This window comes from Heptranchias perlo, chromosome 5, assembly GCF_035084215.1.
Source record: "Heptranchias perlo isolate sHepPer1 chromosome 5, sHepPer1.hap1, whole genome shotgun sequence".
Classification (NCBI taxonomy): domain Eukaryota; kingdom Metazoa; phylum Chordata; class Chondrichthyes; order Hexanchiformes; family Hexanchidae; genus Heptranchias; species Heptranchias perlo.
This window is the reverse complement of record NC_090329.1, coordinates 4,886,478-4,909,557: the sequence shown is the minus strand read 5'-3', so window position 1 is coordinate 4,909,557 and position 23,080 is coordinate 4,886,478. Positions and strand designations below refer to the sequence as shown.

The 23,080-nt window shown below is 42.7% G+C and overlaps 1 protein-coding gene across 1 annotated transcript in view; it reads left to right on the top strand.

Moving 5' to 3' along the window:
- Positions 1-18,102, top strand: part of fam83b (family with sequence similarity 83 member B) — a 56,843-nt gene extending 38,741 nt beyond the window's left edge. Inside the window, exons 4-5 of the mRNA XM_067983697.1 lie at positions 14,161-14,285; positions 15,097-18,102. Of these exons, the coding sequence (XP_067839798.1) occupies positions 14,161-14,285; positions 15,097-17,308 (2,337 nt within the window). The 3' untranslated portion in view covers positions 17,309-18,102. The remainder of the gene's footprint in view (positions 1-14,160; positions 14,286-15,096) is intronic.
- The last annotated feature ends 4,978 nt before the right edge of the window (positions 18,103-23,080 follow it).

The following is a 23,080-nucleotide window of genomic DNA, read 5'->3' as shown; positions in this document are numbered from 1 at the left end:
CTTTCTCCCTCATGGAATGTACCTAGACTGTACCCAAACCATCTCTTCCTTAAAGGCCGCCCACTGTTCAATTACAGTTTTGCCTGCCAATCTTTGATTCCAATTTACCCAGGCCAGATCCATTCTCATCCCATTGAAATTGGCCCTCCTCCAATTGAGTATTTTAACTTGAGTGGTCCGTGTCCTTTTCCATAGCTATTCAAAACCTTCTGATACTATGATCGCTGTTCCCTAAATGTTCCCCCACTGACACTTGCTCTACTTGGCCCGCCTCATTCCCTAGAACCAAGTCCAGCAATGTCTCCTTCCTCATTGGGTCAGAAACATACTGGTTAGGAAAGTTATCCTGAACACATTTCAAAAATTCCTCCCCCTCTGTGCCCCTTTTTATTGTTATCCCAGTCTATATTAGGATAGTTGAAGTCCCCAGTTATCACTACTCTATAGCATGTGCACCTCTGTAATTTCCCTGCAAATTTGCTCCTTTATATCCTTCCCACTAGTTGATGGCCTATAGAATACACCCAGCAGATTTTCAGGCTTCTTTACAAAGGCAAGCTAGCCATTCTCTCATTCTAATCTTATTTTTGGAAACTTTGCATAACCAAGAAGAATCCAGCACTTTTTTTGTCTACTCATGCCAGATGGTCCAACAGCGAATTTAAATACAAGGTAAATTCAGTGATCTCCTGCTTACAAGGATTGGAGATGGGCTGTAAATATACAGCATCAATCCTCCAACTTCGAGTGCAGCTGTCCTCTCGGAGCACTGGGTCGCTGAATTTACACAGATATACCTTAATGATACTGAAAGACTACATACCTCACACATATAAAATCTGTAATAATGTTTACCTGTCACTTCACAGACTTGTACAAGTTGCAAGTGACTTTGTTCCTCCCGCCTCAAAAATTATTTTTCCCAGTCATTTACATCATGGAGCTGTTCCGTGGGCTGGAAGATTGATAGAGTGGAACTCCTGCCTACCTGCAGCAGTGGGTATCAACCATGTCCCAAATCCCAGGGACATAATCATTAACATTTTCGGGGCAGGCCCATCGTACCAGTAAGGGTGCATCAGCAATGCGCCCCCTGATCTTCTCGCAGGAAAGGAGAGCAGCACACAGCCACTCCATTAGAAGCACCCAAATACCCTTTCCGGCCTGAAGAAAAAGTGGTTCTAAGGTATCTTGGCTCCACTGGGAGCCAAACCTCTAACTCAGTATGGTAATTGATTCCAATTACCTCACTGACCGAGCTGGCTGAGTCCTGAAGTAGGTTAATTGTAACACATCCCTGCCAATATCACCAGCTGAGATCAACTAACTCAGTATAGGTCAGAAATCAAATTTGAATTTTGTGGTGAGTAAGATTGAGTCACGACAGGACCTCAAGGTTTCTGCAGTACCTTAAATGGAATTTAAACACCACAAGGTGCTTCACAGAGGCATAATCAAAGAAAAATTGATATCAAGCCAGCGAAGGAGATATTCGGAGGGGTTACCAAAACCTTAGTCAAAAAGGTGTTTTTTAAGGAAGGTCTCAAAGGAGGAGATGGAGGTGGAGATGTGGAGGGGTTTAGGGAGTGAATTCCAGAGCTTGGGGCCTAGACAGCTGAAGGTATGGCCGCCAATGGTGGACCGAAGTATGTCATGGGATCTTTTATGTCCACTTCAGAAGGCAGACTTGGTTTAACATCTCACCTGAAAGACAAGGATGAGAATTTTAAATTGGAGGCATTGGGGATCCGAGAACAAGGACAGGGGTGATGGGTGAGCAGGATAGGATAATGTAAGCAGAGTTTTGGATAAGAAGAGGTTTAAGAGCTTGGAGGATGGGAGGTTGGCCAAGGGAGCATTGGAATAGAGAGGACAAAGGCATGAATGAGAGTTTCAGCAGCAGATAGGCTGAGACGGGGTGGAAGCAGGTGATGTTACAGAGGTAGAAGTAGGTGGTCTTTGTGATGGAAAGCATATAGGGATGCAAGCTGAGCTAGGGTTCAACTTAAGACAGTGGCTGCAGAGGAAGCTAGAATCGGTGGCAAGCTACAGAGTTTGTGGCGGGGACCAAAGACAATGGGGGGAAAAATTGGGTAGGGCCTGTTTTTGGGCGGGAGTAGCACGATCCGCTATTACCCTCTCCCAATGGTCCCTGTGCAGGCAGGACGAGATTTTCGTCAGGCCTGAGGACTCACCTGCAATCTGCGTTGGAAATCAGCGTTGAACGAGGATTCCATGCAATTCACACTTCCCACCTGCAGGGAGAGCTCGAAACTCTTAAAGGCAGGCTGTCTGTTAGAAATCTCTTAAAGGGAGCTGGCACCTGTTATTTGCTGATCCAGAGCGCCAGCCAAAACATGAAGACAATGAACACAGAGGGATTCACGTTACATAGGTATGGTAGAGATTGAGAGACACGTCCTGGTCGTAAACAGAGGGCAGGGAGGAGACAATATGAGAGAGTCCATAGTTAAAGTTTGAGGTCAGGTGGTGGGATGAAGTTAACTTCTAGTGAGCTTGGAGCAGTGACAAACTAACGTCCAGGTTCGAAGACAGTCATGGAGAGGGAATGAATGCAGCAGCTGTTGGAGTGAAAGGGTATCAATGGGTGCATTGTCAGAAGCTGTCCAGTGGACACCGGGGGCCGAGGAGGTGAGATCATGCTGCATTTACATGACATCGCTGTGACAGCAGTGTTTTAATGTAAATGAGGTGCTCTTTTCTCTACAATGTATATGCCCGATGATGGCCCTAGTTTTCTGCCTGCTGACAGGCTGGGGGTTCCACCACCCAAACAGGCCAGGAGTGCAGGTTTCTCATCACTGGTCCACACATATCGTTTCCAGCCACTGGGGAAGACTCATGACCAGAAAAGGAAAATTCCCAGTTTTATTTTTAAACAACTGCACTTGCACTGTTTACATTTAGACCTAAAGAGAGCGGTGTCAGATGATACCAAAATGGGAGGTATAATTAATTCTTTAGAAGATCAAAGGAAACAGCTAAAGGATATTGATGACGTGCATTTATATAGCACCTTTCACAATCTCAGAACATCACAGAGTGCTTTACAGCCAATGAAGTACTTTTGAAGTGTAATCACTGTTGTAATACAGGAAATGCTGCAGCCATTATGCGCACAGCAAGGTCCCACAAATAGCAATGTGGCAATGACCAGATAATCTGTTATCATAGAATCATAGAAAGTTATGCCCCCTGGTCACTGACCCCTCTGATAGAGTGGATAGGGAGGACCTATTTCCTCTTATCTAGTCCAGTCATAATTTTATATACCTCAATGAAATCTCCCCTCAGCCTCCTTTGTTCCAAAGAAAACAACCCCAGCCTATCCAATCTTTTCTCATAGCTAAAATTCTCCAGCCCTGGCAACATCCTCGTAAATCTCCTCTGTTCCCTCTCTAGTACAATCACATCTTTCCTGTAATGTGGTGACCAGAACTGTACACAGTACTCAAGCTGTGGCCTAACCGATGTTTTATACAGTTCTAGCATAACCTCCCTGCTCTTATATTCTATGCCTCGATTAATAAAGGAAAGTATCCCGTATGCCTTTTTAACCACCTTATCTACCTGTCCTGCTACCTTCAGGGATCTGTGGACATGCACTCCAAGGTCCCTCACTTTCTCTACACCTCTCAGTATCCTCCCATTTATTGTGTATTCCCTTGCCTTGTTTGCCCTCCCCAAATGTATTACTTCACACTTCTCTGGATTGAATTCCATTTGCCACTTTTCTGCCCACCTGACCAGTCCATTGATATCTTCCTGCAGTCTACAGCTTTCTTCCTCACTATCAACCACATGGCCAATTTTTGTATCATCTGCACACTTCTTGATCAAGCCCCCCCACATTCAAGTCAAAATCATTAATATATATCACAAAAAGCAAGGGACCTAGTGCTGAGCCTTGCAGGACCCCACTGGAAACAGCCTTCCAGTCACAAAAACACCCATCAACCATTACCCTTTGCTTCCTGCCACTGAGCCAATTTTGGATCCAATTTGCCACTTTCCCTTGAATCCCATGGGCTTTTACTTTTTTGACCAGTTTGTCATGTAGACTGGCCTGTATTTACCAGGTTTATCCCTCTCCCCTTTTTTGAACAGGGGTGTAATATTTGCAATCCTCCAGTCCTTTGGCACCAGTCCTATAATAAAAGTGTTTAAAATTATGAAAGGATGGGACAGGATAGAAGGAAGCAGACTGCTTTCAATAGTTGAGGGGGTAAAGAACGAGGGGCCATAAATACAAGATTAAATGTAAGAAATTTAGAACAAGGAGGCAGGAGAAACACCTTCAGACAGATTGTTGTGAGGCTGTGGAATTCACTTCCAGGATTAGTGGGTGAGGCAGAAACTGTGTCAACATTTGACATTAGATTGGACAGGTGAATGAAGGAAGGGGGGTCGAAGGGATATGGGAACAGAGTGGGCAAATGTGATTTGAACTATTTGCTCGCTTGGAGGGTAAACACACACACAGACTGGCTGTGCCAAATGGGGTGTTTCCATGTTGTAACTTCTAACTTCTATGCATGTTGTCGGTGTTTCTGAAATCTGCCTCATCATATAAATGGGAGGAGATTCCAACACACCAGCTGCCAAGACAAACAAAACCAGTTTGATTTGTTAGAGTTCTGCACAATAAAAAGGCAATGATCAGTGTGTGAAGTGACTCACAACCCAAAATCCCATCATTTGCCTAGTTGTTGTCGGCTGCTAGATAATCTCACTCAGAATCAGAGAAACTATTACAACAACAGGTGTTAAAAATGCAAATAAGGCACTCGCTCATCTGATTGGAGTCGTCATATTGTTGGAGCAGTGTAGAGAGAATAACCTGTCCATGGAATGTTTAGTGCATAATAACATTTCATTGCTGGTACATTACAAAGAGAAAGTATTTGTGAAACTCATAGAAACATAGAAAATAGGAGCAGGAGTAGGCCATTCGGCCCTTCGAGCCTGCTCCGCCATTCAATATGATCATGGCTGATCCTCTATCTCAATGCCATATTCCTGCTCTCTCCCCATACCCCTTGATGCCTTTTATGTCTAGAAATCTATCTAGCTCCTTCTTAAATATATTCAGTGACTTGGCCTCCACAGCCTTCTGTGGTAGAGAATTCCACAGGTTCACCACCCTCTGAGTGAAGAAATTTGTCCTCATCTCAGTCCTAAATGTCCTACCCCGTATCCTGAGACTGTGACCACTCGTTCTGGACCCCCCAGCCAGGGGAAACATCCTCCCTGCATCCAGTCTGTCTAGCCCTGTCAAAATTTTATATGTTTTAATGAGATCCCCTCTCATTCTTCTAAACTCTAGTGAATACCAGCCGAGACGACCCAATCTCTCCTCATACGATAGTCATGCCATCCCAGGAATCAGCCTGGTGAACCTTCGCTGCACTCCCTCTATGGCAAGTATGTCCTTTCATAGGAAAGGAGACCAAAACTGCACACAATAGTCCAGGTGTGGTCTCACCAAGGCCCTGTATAACTGCAGTAAGACATCCTTGCTCCTGTACTCAAACCCTCTTGCAATGAAGGCCAACATACCATTTGCCTTCCTAACTGCTTGCTGCATCTCCTTGTTTGCTTTCAGCGACTGGTATACAACGACATCCAGGTCCCTTTGTACATCAAATCTGCCTTTCTGTTTTTCTTTCCGAAGTGGATAACTTCACATTTATCCACATTATACAGCTTCTGCCATGTATTTGCCCACTCACTCAACTTGTCTAAATCGCCTTGAAGCCTCTTTGCATCCTCCTCACAACTCATAATCCCACCTCATTTTGTGTCATCAGCAAACTTGGAAATATTACATTTGGTTCCCTCATCCAAATCATTGATATATATTGTGAATAGCTGGGGCCCAAGCACTGATCCCTGTGGTACCCCACTGGTCACTGCCTGCCACCCTGAGAAAGGCCCATTTATTCCTACTCTCTGTCCCCTGTCTGTTAACCAATTTTCAATCCATGCCAGTATATTCCCCCCAGGCCCATGTGCTTTAATTTTGCTCTTATGTGGGACTTTATCAAAGGCCTTCTGAAAATCCAAATACACCACATCCATTGGTTCTCCCTTATCTATTCTACTAGTTACATCCTCAACAAATTCCAGTAGGTTTGTGAAACATGATTTCCCTTTCATAAATCCATGTTGACTTTGTCTAATCCCGTTGATATTTTATAAATGTCCTGTTATCACATCCTTTATAATAGACTCTAGCATTTTCCCTACTACTGATGTTAGGCTAACCGGTCTGTAGTTCCCTGTTTTCTCTCTCCCTCCTTTTTTAAATAGTGGGATTACATTTGCCACCCTCCAATCTGTAGGAACTGTTCCATAATCTATAGAATTTTGGAAGATGACAACCAATGCACTCACTATTTCCATGGCTACCTCTTTTTGTGCTCTGGGATACAGATTATCAGGCCCTGGGGAATTATTAGCTTTCAGTCCCATTAATTTCTCCAGCACTTTTTTTACTAATACTAATTTCCTTTAATTCCTCCTTCTCACCTCCTCCTCCTCCTTGGTCCCCTAGCATTTCTGGGAAGTTATTTGTGTTTGTGAAGACAGAACCAAAGTATTTGTTTAATTGTTTTGCCATTTCCTTGTTCCCCATTATAAATTCCCCCATTTCTGACTGTAAGGGAACTACATTTGTCTTCACTAATCTTTTTCTTTTTACATACTTGTAGTAGTCTGCTTTTATGTTCCTTGCAAGTTTACTCTCATAATCTATATTTCCCCTCTTAATCAATCTCTTGGTCCTTTTTTGCTGAATTCTAAACTGCTCCCAATCCTCAGGCTTGCTACTTTTTCTGACAACTTTATATGACTCCTCTTTGGATCTAATACTATCCTTAATTTCTTTTGTTAGCCATGCTTGGGCCACTTTTCCTTTTTCATCCCAGTATTGGTTATGCATTTTGGAGCTGTTTGATTGCATGGTGAGCATTTTTGTTGCGATATGTTGAGCTGCTCATTTGAACAAAACCTCAAACAGGGGCAAGTATTTAAAAGGTCTTGCCTTCCGAGCCATATAACTGGGTTTTCATGAAGCCACAGATATTCTGATAAGCCACAGGCTGCATGTTAGACCCTGCCAGTAAAATGGAATTTCAGATAATCCACTCCAATATTTATATCTGTAAAATAATGTTACTCTCATACAGAAAGTGATAGCTTCCCCTTCCTGGTGGGTCAGCAATCCCAAGCAATTAGCTCTATCCCTGTCTTTCAGCACAGCTATCAGTACTAGCACCTGGGTTAACTTTGCATCTAATTTTGTTATGCAGACCACCTATACAGAGGTGAGTTGTCTGCCCGTGAAATGGCAATCTGCATCGCCATCAGAACGTGGATTTCTTTCAATGAAGAAAAATCAGGTTAGCAGAACGTTTCCCCCAAAATACAGTTAATAGAAACCATTGTAAAGTGCTACAAGGCCACAGATTCTTGTAAAATTATATCAAATATAATGCGATCCCAGCTGCACAGAAATAGGACTGCCTGTCCCAAGGTGTTGTCACCTGAATGAGCTCACTTTGTTCCGTAATGTAAGATCAGCTCATTTACATTGTCATAGAAACCCAAGTGATTCATTAATCTCCTTCAGGGAAGGGAGTCTACCCAGTCTGCCCTACACCTGACTTCAGTCACACACTACGTGTTTGACTTCTAGTGAGCCAAACACTATAAATGTTACTAATAAAAAAAGGAAATCGGCCAGCCTTTTAGTAACGATCCAGACATCGTATCAGGTGGTTGCAGACCAGTCGAGCCAGCAAAGTTGTTCTCACTAACATTGGGAAACTGGCACCCAAGTTGGGAGAGCTTGACATAGCCATATCGAGAATCACCAGACCCTTCCATCACTAATCCTGGGTATGTCCTGTCCAGTTGTAGGATAGACCCACCAGAGGTGGGCTGCAATAATATACAGTCAATGGGAATGGCCCAGGGAGTCTTCAACATGGACTGGCTTCAGGTACAACAAGGCCAAGGAAATCACCTGCTTATCTTGACCCCCACAACTGACAAATCAGTACTCCACCAAGTTGATCACCACTCAGAGTACGCACTAAGGGCAGCAATGGCACTGAATGTATTCCGGGTGAGGCACTTTAATGTCCATCACCAAGAATGGCGCAGTAGTATTGTTACAGAATAAACTGGCTGAACAATAAAGGATACAGCTCCCAGATTGGGCACGCGTCAGGTGGTGAGGGAACCAACATGAGCAAGAAGCACATTTGACATTATCTGCATTGCCCTGCCTGTCAAAGACATGTTTGTTCACAATAACATTGTATGGAGTGACCCACCGCACAGACCTGGTGATAACTAAATCTTGTTTCCACGGTGAAGAAACCCTTCATTGTATAGTCTAGCACTAGCACCGTGCTAAGTGGGACACACTAAGGACATCCATGAGACACTTTGGGCCAACAGCAGCAGCTGAATTGTACACCTGTGATCTGTAACTTCATGGCCCAATACATCCCTTCTTCACTATATTTATAAATGACTTAGATGAAGGAACAGGGAGTCGTATATCCAAATTTGCTGACGACACCAAGGTCGGTGGCACAGTAAGCAGTGTAGATGGGAGCAGAAAGTTGCCAAGGGACATTGACAGATTAGGTGAGTGAGCAAAACTGTGGCAGATGGCATTCAACATGGAGAATTGTGAGGTCGTCCACTTTGGACCGAAAAGATAGATCAAAGTATTTTCTAAATGAGGAGAAGCTAGGAACTGTGAAGGAGCAGAGATTTAGGGGTCCAAGAAATCACTAAAAGCTAGTGGACAGGTACAAAAAAATAATTAAAAAGGCCAATGGAATCATAGAATCATAGACTCTTACGGCACAGAAGGAGGCCATTTGGCCCATCGTGCATCTGCCAGTTCTTTGAAAGAGCTATCCATTTAGTCCCACTCTCCTGCTCTTTCCCCACAGCTATGCAAATGTTTCCTTTTCAAGTATTTATCCAATTCCCTTTTGAACGATATTATTGAATCTGTTTCCACCGCCCTTTCAGGCAGCGCATTCCAGATCATCACAACTCGCTGCATAAAAAAAAATTCTCCTCATCTCCCCCCTGGTTCTTTTGTCAATTACCTTAAATCTGTGTCCTCTGGTTATCGACCCTTTTGCCAGTGGAAACAATTTTTCTCTATCATAGAATCATAGAAAGGTTACAGCATGGAAGGAGGCCATTCGGCCCATCGAGTCTGTGCCGGCTCTATGCAAGAGCAATCCAGCTAATCCCATTCCCCCGCCTTGTCCCCGTAGCCCTGCAATTTTTCCTTTCAAGTACTTATCCAATTCCATTTTGAAAGCCACGATTGAATTTGCCTCCTTTAAAATTGTACCATTTAGTTTCTATTGCCTCTCCTTATTCTTCCTTCCAAAATGCTTCACTTCACACTTCTCTGCATTAAATTTAATCCGCCATGTGTCTGCCCATTTCACCAGTCTGCCTATGTCCTCCTGAAGTGTGTTACTATCCTCTTCACTATTTACTACATTTCTGAGTTTCAAGTCATCTGCAAACTTTGAAATTATACCCTCTGTACCCAAGTCCAGGTCATTAATATATATCAAATAGAGCAGTGGTCCTAATACCGACCCCTGGGGGACACCACTGTATATTTCCTTCCAGTCTGAAAAACAATTGTTCGCCACTACTCTTTACTTTCTGTCCCTTTATCTTAAGAGGGCTGGAATACAAAGGGATGAAAGTTATGTTACAGTTATATAAAGCTCTGATTAGACCTCATCATGAGTACTGCATTCAATTCTGGCCACCGCATCTCAGGAAGGATATATTGGCCTTGGAGGGGGTGCAGAGCAGATTCACCAGAATGATACCGGGGCTAAAAGGGTTAAATTCGGAAGTTGCATAGACTAGGCTTGTATTCCAATGAGTATAGAAGATTAAGAGGTGATCTAATTGAAGTGTGTAAGATTATTAAAGGATTTGATAGGGTAGATAGAGATAATCTATTCCCTCTGGTGGGGAAGTCCAGAACATAACCTTAAAATTGATAAAGAAGAGGTACTAGAAAGGCTGGCTGTAATTAAAGTAGATAAGTCACTATGGAAGTGCATGTAGGGATACTTGACCATATTAACTCTTTATTAACTCACTTAACTCACATAACAGGTTTAGCTACAGCATACATAGAAGCACAATTGTGTAATTACTTTTGAGCCTTGGTATGTTGATAATTAAGCCTAGCACAGCCTGGCCTCCCTTGAGATAAGGATGTGTCTGACTACAGAATATAATAAGAATAGGGTTGATGAATAGCCATGAAGCCTTGAGACTGGCTCCAGCCTTACTGATAACGAGGAACAGGAATGTAGAGAGAAAAGAGATAACTGCATCTGCTCAGGCCTACGTGCAAGGTAACAAGATGTTCGGGGGCAGGCTCACTATTTGATTGACCAACTACCTGAGCCAATAAAGAATGTACGTGTATGCCCATATTCTGTAACAGGTGGGCGTTGTCTACTGAATTTTATAAACATGAGCTGTTTCATAGACTCGGCGAAGTTGTACCCTCATTGTTGAGGTACTCTTCCACTTGTATACAAGTTGGGGTTCAATAAAGTTTCTCTTTGTACTACTTTGTTTGGGTGTTAATGCATTGGTATAGTGTTAAGTTTCGACATCACCCGGTCTGGATGGGATGCATCCTAGGTTGCTGAGGGAAGTTGCAGAGGTGCCATAATCTTCCCAACATCCTTAATTACGGGGGCAGTGCCAGAGGACTGGAGAATTGCAAATGTTACACCCTTGTTGAAGAAAGTGTGTAAGGATAAACCCAGCAATTATAGGCCAGTCAGTTTAACATCGGTGGTGGGGAAGCTTTTAGAAACAATAATCCAGGACAAAATTAACAGGGCAAGAGTGAATAATTAAGAAAAGCCAGCATGGACTTGTTAAAGGCAAATTGTGTTTAACTAAGGTGATTGGGTTTTTTGATGAGGTAACAGCGAGGGTTGATGTGGTGTATATGGACTTCCAAAAGGTGTTTGATAAAGTGCCGCATAATAGGCTTGTCAGCGAAATTGAAGCCCATGGAATAAAGGGACAGTGGCAGCATGGATACGAAATTGGCGAAGTGACAGGAAACAGAGAGTAGTGGTGAACGGTTGTTTTTTGCACTGGAGGGAGGTGTACAGTGGTGTTCCCCAGGGATTGGTACTAGGAACACTGCTTTTCTTGATATATATTAATGACTTGGACTTGGGTGTACAGGGCACAATGTCAAAATTTGCAGATGACACAAAACTTGGAAGTGTAATAAACAGTAGGGGGAGCATAGTGATAGACTTCAAGAGGATATAGACAGGCTGGTGGCATGGGCGGACACATGGCAGATGAAATTTAACGCAGAAAAGTGCGAAGTGATGCATTTTGGTAGGAGGAACGAGGAGAGGCAAAAAATAAGCTAAAGGGTACAATTCTAAAGGGGGTGCAGGAACAAATAGACCCGGGGGTATATGTGCACAGGTCATTGACGGTGGCAGGACATAGACTACAAAAGGAAGGAAGTTATGATGAACCTTTATAAAACACTGGTTTGGCCACAACTGGAGTATTGTGTCCAGTTCTGGGCATCGCAATTTAGGAAGGATGTGAAGGCCTTAGTGAGGGTGCAGAGGAGATTTACTAGAATGATCCCAGGGAAGAGAGACATTAGTTATGTGGATAGGCTGGAGAAGCTGGGGTTGTCCTCCATAGAACAGAGAAGGTTGAGAGCAGACTTGATAGAGGTATTCAAAATCATGAACGGTCTGGATAGAGTCAATAGAGAGAAACTATTCCCACTGGTGAACCAGAGGACACAGATTTAAGGTGATTGGCAAAAGAACCAAAGGTGACATGAGGAAAAACATTTTCACGCAGCAAGTGGTTATGATCTGGAATGGGTGATGGAGGCGGATTTAATCTTGGCTTTCAAAAGGGAATTGGATAAGTACTTGAAAGAAAAGAATTTGCAGGGCTACAGGGAAAGGGTGAGGGAGTGGAACTAGCTGGATTGCTCTTGCAGAGATCCGGCATGGACTTGACGGGCTGAATGGCCTCCTTCTGTGCTGTAACTATTCTATGATTCTATGATTTTAAGGTGGGTGAATGGAGTTAAGACACCGATCAACCATGATCTAATTGAATGCTGGAACAAGCTCGTGTGACTGAATGGCCTAATCCTGTTCCTATGCTCCCATGCTCCATCTCCCTCCAGCCAGGACACCAATACTGGTTCAATGGATAGTGTAGAAAGGCATGTCAGACACAGCACCGGGTATATCTTAGAAGCACACACTTAGTGAAGCAACAACGCAGGGCTATCTGCATGCTAAACCTCAAAACCAGCAACTATACACAGAGCTAAGCAGTCTCACTAACAACGAATCAGAGCAAAGCTCTGTAGCTCAACATCCAGTCTAGAATGGTGATGGACAATCAGGCAACTAATAGGAGAAGAGTGCTCCATTAACATCCCCATTTTCAACCTTGGTGGAGCCCAGCAAATGAGTGCAAGAGACAAGGCTGAACTGTTTGCAAGCATCTTCAGTTAAAAGTGCCAAGTGAATGATTGTACTTTACCTCACAAGGTCCCCACCATCATTGATTCCTGGTGACTGGAGTGAGCCAATTTGATTCACTCCACATGACATTGAGAAGCACCTGAGTTCATTGAACACAACAAAAGCTATATTTCAGCAGTAGTGCTGGAGATCTGCGCACCAGAATTAGCCCCTCTAATCGAGCTGTTCCAATGCAGCTACGACACTGGCATAGGTGTCAGCCATGGCTCATTGGGTGGTACTCTCGCCTCTGAGTCAGAAAGTTGGGGGTTGAAGGTCCATTCCAGAGACTTGAGCACAAAATCTAGGCTGACACCTCATTGCATATTGAGGGAGTGTTGTACTGTCGGAGGTGCCGTCTTTCCTCTGTTAAACCGAGGTCTGTCCTCCCAGGTGATTGTAAAAGATCCCATGGCACTATTTCAAATAAACTAACCTAGTGATTCATGATGCTGTGCTTGCTGCTTCATAGAAACACACTCCCTTTTCTGTTTACTGTCATCTCTTACCCAGTAAGCACAATGATGCATAAAACCAGACCCAGTCGGGTAGATTTTGACTTTGTGCGATAGTGTAAAATGGACGATGGCAAATCAGGAGCCTGTTTTAAACCCCGCCCGATTTTGTTTTCCATTGAAGTCAACGGCAAAGGAAATCAGGTGGGGAGTAAAACACGGTGCCGATTTTCTATTGGCCATTTTGTACTACCGTTCAAGACCAATTTCACCCCTAGAGTAACTTTAAAGACATTTGGCAAAGTCCCTCATGATTCCATTAGTTAAGCAAAAAGATATAGGGATAGCTATAAGCTTATAGCTATAAGCAAAAATGCTGAGAGTGGATAAGAAACTGGTTGAAGGGTAGAAAGCAATGAGTAATTGTTAGTGGTGTTAGGCCACGGTAGTGGAAGTACTGAGCAGGATGCCCCAGTGGTCGGTGTTGGGATCTTTACTGGTTCTCATTTACTTAAATGACCTCAACTCAGAAACTCAATGCAAAGTGGTCAGATGATACCAATGCAGAGCTTTGTGTGATGGAATGCATATCGGGAATTCGGGTGGAAAAGTCAACCCGATTGGTGGCCTCCACAATTTTCTACCCATTAATTTTAGTATAACATCCTATCTGAATATCAGTGCAATATTATATGCTGGTTGATGACAATTAATATTTAATATGTCTAACTGATTTTGGTTACTTTTGGTCTGTTTTGAATATTACCAGTTCTAATCAGGGTGAAATAATACTGATGTTTAAAAAATGCTCATTTCCTTCAATTTATTTATTCATAGAATAATGGAGGCTCTTTAATAATGTATTATGATTCACAAACAGGCACAATCAATGTACTCGCAGATTCCTAAATAATAGATATTAATTAAAACAGTTCACTTCTATAAAACAATAGGTTTAAAAGCAAGACTAATGTGCAGTTTAATTTCAACCTGTTGATACCCCATGTCCAGTAGTGCTGGCTTTAAGCAACTTCTTCTAATTCCAACCAACCTCCTTTTAACAGAACATTAGAATTCGGACAGTCAAAGGATTAGATTACCTCTGCAGATCAGGAAGCAAGTTCCATGGAAAGATGATGGAGAAATTTCTTCTGGTTGACTGTAAGACAGTGGTGTATGGAACATACAGGTAACTTTTCTATTTCATTACATACTTTGTGTGTGTATGTGTGTGTGTATATATATATATATACAACAACACTTGTGGGGGAGTCCAAAACTAGGAGCCATAAATATAAGCTAGTTACTAATAAATCCAATAGGGAATTCATGAGAAATTTCTTTACCCAGAGAGTGGTTAGAATGTGGAACTTGCTACCACATGGAGTAGTTGAGGCAAATAGCATAGATGCATTTAAGGGAAGCTAGATAAACACACGAGGGAGAAAGGAATAGAAGGATATGCTGATGGGGTTAGATGAAGTAGGGAGGGAGGAGGCTCGTGTGGAGCATAAACACCAGCATGGACCAGTTGGGCCGAATGGCCTGTTTCTGTGCTGTAAATTGTATGTCATTCTATTTAATAAGTATGTATTGCTATTAATAGTTAATATTGGTAACAAAATATTAGCCATGTTAGGTGAACGCCAGTGGTATTGTTCAAGCAACCTAATCTTATTAAAACAACCCACATCCTACTTTTGTTACAAAGGTTAAGAAATAGCTGGACATATGTGTACAGACTCAGAGTTCAGATGGTATCCTTAAACAACACGATGTTGCCTTCAAGAGATGTGTCATCTGCACTTGGGAACAAGTCACTGCCATATAATTCACTCTCAGCCATCCAAGATTTATTTTAAATACAACTGTGTTACTAAAAGCAAGAATGAGGCTTGGCAACTCATTTCTGAATCATTTTTGAATAATTGTCCTTTGATAGTTCAATGTGCTAGTTATTTATCTTTCCACAACTAAACAGGTGAATTATTTGTTTTCAGCTTTATGTGGTCCTTTGAAAAGATAAACCTTAGTATGGTACAAGTGATCTCTGGACTTCTAGTGGAATCCTTTGATGAAGAATTTCGGACACTCTATGCTCGATCAGATATCCCCAGCATATTTTCAACAGAAACTTCAGGGTTATTGGGAGAAGGAAAACAATCATCAATGTGGCAAAATGGTATTGCCGCCGGTATTTACCAACATTCAGTATCTTCGTTTGCTTCATCCTCTAGCCAGCGCCAGCCATTCAGTAGGAAAAATCCCACAAGACATACACTTGACACGTTGTATCAAAAGCTTCATGGAAGGCAAAGCTCGCATCTAAATGAGTGGGACAATATTGACAATAAATTGAATCCACGGAATTTGCATATTAGACCTCACATTACAAATGGTTTGGATGCAACAAACCGAATCAGTCGTCTACTGACTTATGAGAAAAATGATTACCGGAAGAGACATAGTTATGCAGGGGAGCAGCCAGAAACCTCATCATATCTTTTGATGAATAGAACAATAAACTCCAGACCCTTATTTCAAAGAAGTGACCAGAAATTACTAGAAGAAAATGAAAGTGTTACTTCTTCATCCGGAGGTGAATTTATGTCCAGCACCATTAAAACTACCTTTGAGCACCTGAAACATAGCAGAATAACACCAAGCTTTGAAAGGAACTCAAATATTCGGAATACATATCATGGGCCTAAAACTCTGCTACTGCCTACCACCCACAAACTACCAACCCTAGAAAATATGAAAAAGACAGGCTTACGAAACTGGAGAATTGAATCCTACCTAAATGACAATGTTGGACCTCCCACGAATTCTATCACTGACCCACTTGACTACTCTACTCCGAACACAATAGACAGGTTTGAAAACCCAGTAGGCCCCAGGATGCAGGGAAATTCAGATTTAATGAGCAGAACAGAAATTAAAACCAACCCCAATTTGTCACATTCCCGGTTGCGTTCTTCACTGGTTTTCAGGACCCCTGTGATGGTACAGACTGACGCCAGCAGCCATAACTCTGAATCAACAGCTTCGACTATTAATGCAACTTCAGAGGCAACAGCTCCCCAAGACCATTCATTGAGCAGTATTGGAAATTCACTGTTTAATGCAGATACACACCATTCATCAGATGATTTGAAGACTCCAACCCAGGCAAGTATTGAACAGCCATCCACCTATTCATCTTCTATTCATAATGTCAGTGAGCTGAATCAAAGTCCTAATCTCCAACATCAACACAATCATAGTCAAAGATTCCGATCATGTCTGACTGATCAAAACTCAATGTCAGATTACAATGCTACTCAAGAATCAGGACTCTACACACTACCTAAATCAAAATTTAATTCCTCTTCAGGCAGGACTTTGTCAATCCACTCTCTAACTAATACAAAAGCAAATGAATCTCCCAAGATGTGGCATTTGGAGAAAGACAGTAAAGCACTCGGGCAACATTCAAATTTCCTTAGAAGAAGCTCAGAGAAAATCAAATCTCTACTCAACATCTCACTAGATAAAAGAGATACTGGGTCTAGAAGTCAATGGTCAGTCTCATCCAATAAAATGACTAGCAGTACTGATACTTTGACCTCTGAGGATGATCATCAGGAAAGGAGAAGATTAACAAAGTACACACGGAATGAAAAAAAGGATAAGACAGCAAGCACATCTTCAAATTCCACAAACACTCCAAAATTTGCACGTGCCAATAAACAATCAAATCCAGACGTTCATTTGCTTGAGAAGGATGTCATCAGTCGGGGAAATGCGTCAGCTCCAAGATTTGCCATAGAACAACTACTGGACATGAGTGACAGAGAAGAGAAACAGAGTTCCAGTCCCTCTGCAGCATCTTCCTCTTCTCTTGTGAAGAACCTAAAATCTGAAGAATTGAAAGACAAGATCAATACCTCAAAAACACAATACCGACCTAATGAACGGAGAGTTTACAGTCGTTTTGAAAAAGTGTATAAGTCACAAAGCAGTAACTTGAAATCAGAAGAAACTGTCCCAGCTCCATTGCCAGTACAATTGACTGATAGCAACAACACTTTTAGCAGTTGTCAGCCAAGCAATAATGCAAGACTACCCTTGCCTCAAAGAAATTATGTCTGCCATGTGCCCTCTCACAGTGAAAATAAGTTTGAAAAATTTATGCAAAGGTTTGTGGGGTCATTCAAGCCTAAAAAGTAAGGAACTATAGCCTTGAAATTACATTGTGGGATAATAGTATATGAGCGCATTCCTCTGAAATTCCTCACACCACTATTTTAGCAGACATTAACAAGATAACACCTGCTCTAAAATAGTGCTAAGAATGCACTAAGCATCAGTATGCCATGATCTTATAGTGTAATTTCAAGGCCCACGATTAAAATGGTGCAGAATGAAATATTGTGAAAGGCATTTTTTTTCCACTGGCTCTATATTTTTAGCAATTGCTTTAAAATAAGTAACTTGAGAAGTTCAGGATTATGAAATTTAGTTTCATAGATTTAGAATGCAGGATTATCATGGCTTTTATAATGTTGGATGAGTTAACTTCTTTAAAGACTGGATGTCTTTTCTATGTTCCAAACTCCTACCTTTCCTGTGGTACACAGCTTTTCGTACATTTTCGGTGCTTTATATTGTAACTTACTATTAATAGAATGTGCAGAGTCATAGAAAATTCTCCATCTGATAGTATTCTTCAAAAGCCGAAAATTGTTATTTTTGGGACAGGCCTTCTACTGGAATTTTCAATGGGTAAAACCACAGAGACTTTTCAATATATTATTGTATAAATATTTACAACTTGTTTCCTGTCGAGTAGTCGTAAGTCCAAGGCACAGATAAAGTGAAAATGTTTTTGAATTACAGCTGCTATCTGTTCCATATTTTGTACAGTATGATTTTTGAAAAGTGGGGTTGCTATATTAAACTATGGGGATTTTTATTAAAATCAGAAATGTCCTGTTATCATTTAATATAAATTTGAACAACAATTTGCTTCTCAACTCTTGGTTTTGTTTTAGCTTCCTATCCCTCCAACGTTCTGCTCCACTTTTCTGAAGGTGCTGACTCATCCTGGGGTACAGTTCTATAGGTGCTGACTCATCCTGGGGTACAGTTCTATGGGTGCTGGCTGTCCTCAGTGTAGTGACTCATCCTGGGCTACAGTTCTATAGGTGCTGGCTGTCCTCAGTGTAGTGACTCATCCTGGGGTACAGTTCTATGGGTGCTGGCTGTCCTCAGTGTAGTGACTCATCCTGGGGTACAGTTCTATGGGTGCTGGCTGTCCTCAGTGCAGTGACTCATCCTGGGTACAATTCTATGGGAGCTGAATGCCCTCAGGTACTTTGCCAAAATAACCATTCTTCATGTGTAAGCCTAGACAATGAGTGTCAACAGGCTAATTGATCATGAGTGGGCATTACTGCTGTGTCTAATCCCGTCTTCACCCAAAATCCAGCAAGAGAAGTTGGATAGTGATTGAGTGAAGAACCCTAATATTTGCCAGTTAGGGACCAATCCCGTGCACATGAATTGTGTTCTCTGTGGCACAAAATTAGAAACATTAAAGGAAAATGTCCCACTTCAGTGAAGTGATTGTGTGGATTTAATTGAAGACATTGGCGAGAGCTAAACTAGATTTAATAAATATCAAAGGTACAAAGTCCACAGATCATCATTGCCAGCTTTGATGAAGGAAGTAGTCAAATTTGCCTTGGTGAGATCCTCTCACCGTATTGGTGTGAGTGTTTAGTATGAGCCTCAGGTCCAGGAGCAGCCAGATACAGTCTATTCTGAGACTGCTCTATTAAGTTAAAGCAAGTTACGGGAAGTTTATGTTTCAGCAGGCTCTATATATCAAACATTTACAGTTCACTCTGTGTGTTTGTACCATAGTCTTTAAGATAATGTGAGCAATTTTAACTCTACATGCCCTGCGGAAACTGGGCTGCAGGGCAGTTAAAATCGCAAAGGTTACTGACCCGCTGAAAAGTGCCAGGATCCCGCCGTCTGGGATATCCTGAGCAGGTGGTAAGGACGTCCACCCAAACCCGGCGGGGTCCTTTACATGGGCATGTAAGCTTCTGATGACATCATTGGGATCCGATTGCAAGTTTAACTCAGGCCTGAGTGGGGAAGCGCTGCTGCTTTCCTGCAAGGCTGAAATGGGTCGGAAGAGGATCAGGCCCAGAAGAGGCCGCAGTAGTATCCTAGTATCATGCAGCACAGGAGGAGGCCATTCGGCCCATTGTGCCTCTTTGAAAGAGCCATCCAATTGGTCCTATTCCTTTGCTCTTTCCCCATAGCCCTGTAAATTTTTTTCCCTTCAAGTATTTATCCAATTCCATCTTGAAAGTTACTATGAATCTGCTTCCACCAAACTTTCAGGCAGCGCATTCCAGATCATAACAACATTAAAAAAAATGTTTCCTGGCTCTTTTGCCGATAATCTTAAATCTGTGTCCTTTAGTTGCTGACCCTTCTGCCACTGGAAACAGTTTTTACTTATTTATTCTATCAAAACTGTTCATGATTTTAAACACCTCTATCAAATCTACCCTTAACCTTCTCTGTTCTATGGAGAACAATCCCAGCTTCTCCAGTCTCTCCACATAACTGAAATCCCTCATCCCTGGCACCATTCTAGTAAATCTCTTCTGCACCCTCTCTAAGGCCTTGACATCCTTCCTAAAGTGTGGTGCCCAGAATTGAATACAATACTCCAGCTGAGGCCTAACCAGTGTTTTATAAAGGTTTGGCATAATTTAGTTGTTTTTGTACTCTATGCCTCTATTAATAAAGCCCAGGATTCCATATGCTTTTTTTACAGCCTTCTCAACTTGTCCTGCCACTGTCAAAGATTTGTGTACATACACCCCCAGGTCTATGTGTTCCTGCACTCCCTTTAAAATTGTAACATTTTGTTTATATTGCCTCTCCTCATTCTTCCTACCAAAATGCATCACTTCACACTTCTCTGCGTTAAATTTCATCTGCCATGTGTCTGCCCATTTCACCAGTCTGTCTCTGTCCTCCTGAAGTCTGATACTATCCTCCAAATTGTTTACTACATTTCTGAGTTTCATGTCAGCTGCAAACTTTGAAATTATACCCTCTATACCCAGTCAAAATCATTAATATATATCAAAAAGAGCAGTGGTCCTAATACTGACCCCTGGGGAACACCACTGTATACTTCCCTCCAGTTTGAAAAACAACCGTTCACCACTACTCTCTGCTTTCTGTCCTCTAGCCAATTTTGTATCCATGCTGCCACTGTCCCTGTAATCCCATGGGCTTTAATTTTGCTAACAAGTCTATTATGTGGCACTTTATCAAATCCTTTGATAAGGCATTCCTATTGCTCTGGGCCCCACAAGGAAAACATAGGCCTGCTCTGCTCTGGACTCCACCCCCACCCTTCCCAAATGTGAGACCCATGTGAGACGTTCCCGGAACCCAAGCCCACCACCCACCTTGTGTCGGCGGGCAGCCACTGGTCACTTCCCGCCTCAAACAGGTGGGAAATGGCTAGTGGGATTCAGTTGCGGTCCAGGAGTTAAACAGCCTGGGCATCAATTCTGGAGCGGCACCTCACTATCCACCCACTCAAACCTGCCCAGGGTTAAAATAGGACCCATAAGTTTATATCGGGGGGGCATGCAATGACACAAAAACATAGTGATGCTGTCCTCTGATTATAAACATAGGCTCTGAATTTACTGGACAGGAATATCGGGAGAGGTGTATTAACGATCCAGTGTAGCTAATTTTACACTATCTCCCAAAGTTAAAATGATCTCCTATATATGTTACCACTGCCAGAGGGCCTTTTGTCCCCACTTTCAAATGAATGAAGAATTCTTTAATCCAGTACGCATCCTAAGACATCAAATCAGATTTCTTTGCCCGTATAAGAAATTTGCAAGTCTTAATCATTGAATTAGTCAGCATGAAAAAAGTATACCCTCTCTTGTATGACTATAATCTCCATGAATAACAGAGCATGACATAAATGAACATTCTCCTTTAATACAAGGAATCCAAAAGTGAATATTAACTATTAATAGCAATACATGCATATTACATAGAATAACATACAATTTACAACTCAGAAACAGGCCATTTGGCCCATTGGTCCATGCCGGTGTTTATGCTCCATACAAGCCTCCTCCCACACTACTTCATCTCACTCTATCAGCATATCCTTCTATTCCTTTCTCCCTCATGTGCTTATCTAGTTTCCCCTTAAATGCATCTATGCTATTTGCCTCAACTACTCCTTGTGGTAGCGAGCGGGCCAGCAATCGGGAGGGAGGGAGGACCAGGAAACATCACGGGTTTGGAGGGGGGTGGTGGCTAATCAGGGCTGGGGGGAAAGCACTCCTGATCCTCCTGGTCCACAAGCAGTGCTGGAAAAGCACTTTCCCGCTGGATCCAGCTGCTCTCGTTCTCCATTTACCTGCCGGGTTTCCCGAGCCCCGGGGAACCCAGACGACCAGTGTTAAATTTAAATGGCTGCCAAAATATCAGGAATGGAGCCTCGTTTACATATTATATTGATGGACCCGCTTCTCCAGAGTGTCGTTCCCCCACAGAGTCCAGTATTCTAAGTGTGGTCTAACCAAGGTGCTATATATGTTTAACATGACTTCTCTGCTTTTGAATTCTAGTCTTACTCTTTCCTCATCAATTGGTTTTCTCTGAGTGTCTAAATATGCCCTTCTTTCTTGATTCTGTGCTTCTCCTGGCTGGAAGTATCACAAGATTTGGTTGGCTTGTGAGATTGAGGTGGCTTGTTCCTGATAGGAAGCTGCTGCTGGCTGCACCTCTGCACCTTGTGCCAAGGCAGCCTGGTGTTGTCTTCTAAATGTCATTGGTGTGGTGCTGTGAAGGGGAAGGCCGATGATTAGCATGTGCTGCTGACCTGAGAAATGGCAGCCTCACACAGGTCACTTCCAGCTGTCGTCATTCTATCGGGCCCTGAATCTATATCCCCACTGATCAGTTCCCTAGCTGGTTCAATGGTAGCTATTCTGAAAGTCCTGAGAGACGACAGTCTGTATCCTAGCGGCCAGGGTGTGAAAGGCAGAGGGTGTGAAAAACCCTCGGCATCCTGCTTGACCTTGAGCTGAACTTCCAATGCATTTCCTCTCCATCACAAAGACTGCCTACTTCTACCTCTGTAACACCACCAATCTCCGCCCCGCCTCAACCTATCTGATGCCGAAACCCTCATCCATGCCTTTGTCACCTCCAGCCTCGACAATTCCAATGCTCTCCTGGCCGGCCTCCCATCTTCCACCTTCCATAAACTTGAGCACGTCCAAAATTCTGCTGCCCGTATCCTAACTCGCACCATCTCCCATCACCCATGTGCTCGCTGACCTCTATTGGCTCCCAGTCCAGGAACACAACTTATAAATTTACATCCTTGTGTTGAAATATCTCCATGGTCTCGCCCTTCTCTAACCCTATAACCTCCTCCAGCCCTATAACTTTCCGTGAACTCTGCATTCCTCCAACTCTGGCCTCTTATGTATCCCCCACTTCTTTCACCTCACCATTGGTGGCCGTGCCTTCAGCCATCTAGGTCCTAAGCTCTGGAATTCCCTGCTTAAACCTCTCCACCTCTCTCTCCTCCTTTAAGACCCTCCTTAAAATCTATGTCTTTGACCAAACTTTATAGTCACTCCTCCTAATATCTTCTTCTTTGACTTGGTGACAATTTTTGTCTGCTTATGCTACTCTGAAGCACCTTGGGACATTTTTCTATGTTAAAGGAGCTATACAAATGCAAGTTGTTGTTGCTGTTGTTGCCTAACCTGTCCACTGCTGCCATCAGAGATGCAGTCTATGCTTCCATGAAGGACAGCACCGACTGGTGCCAGCCTGCTTCAGGTGGATGTCTCTTGCTGATTCCAACAAAGCTGCCACATCCTCCATTGATGCCAGAAAATCTTCTTGTTC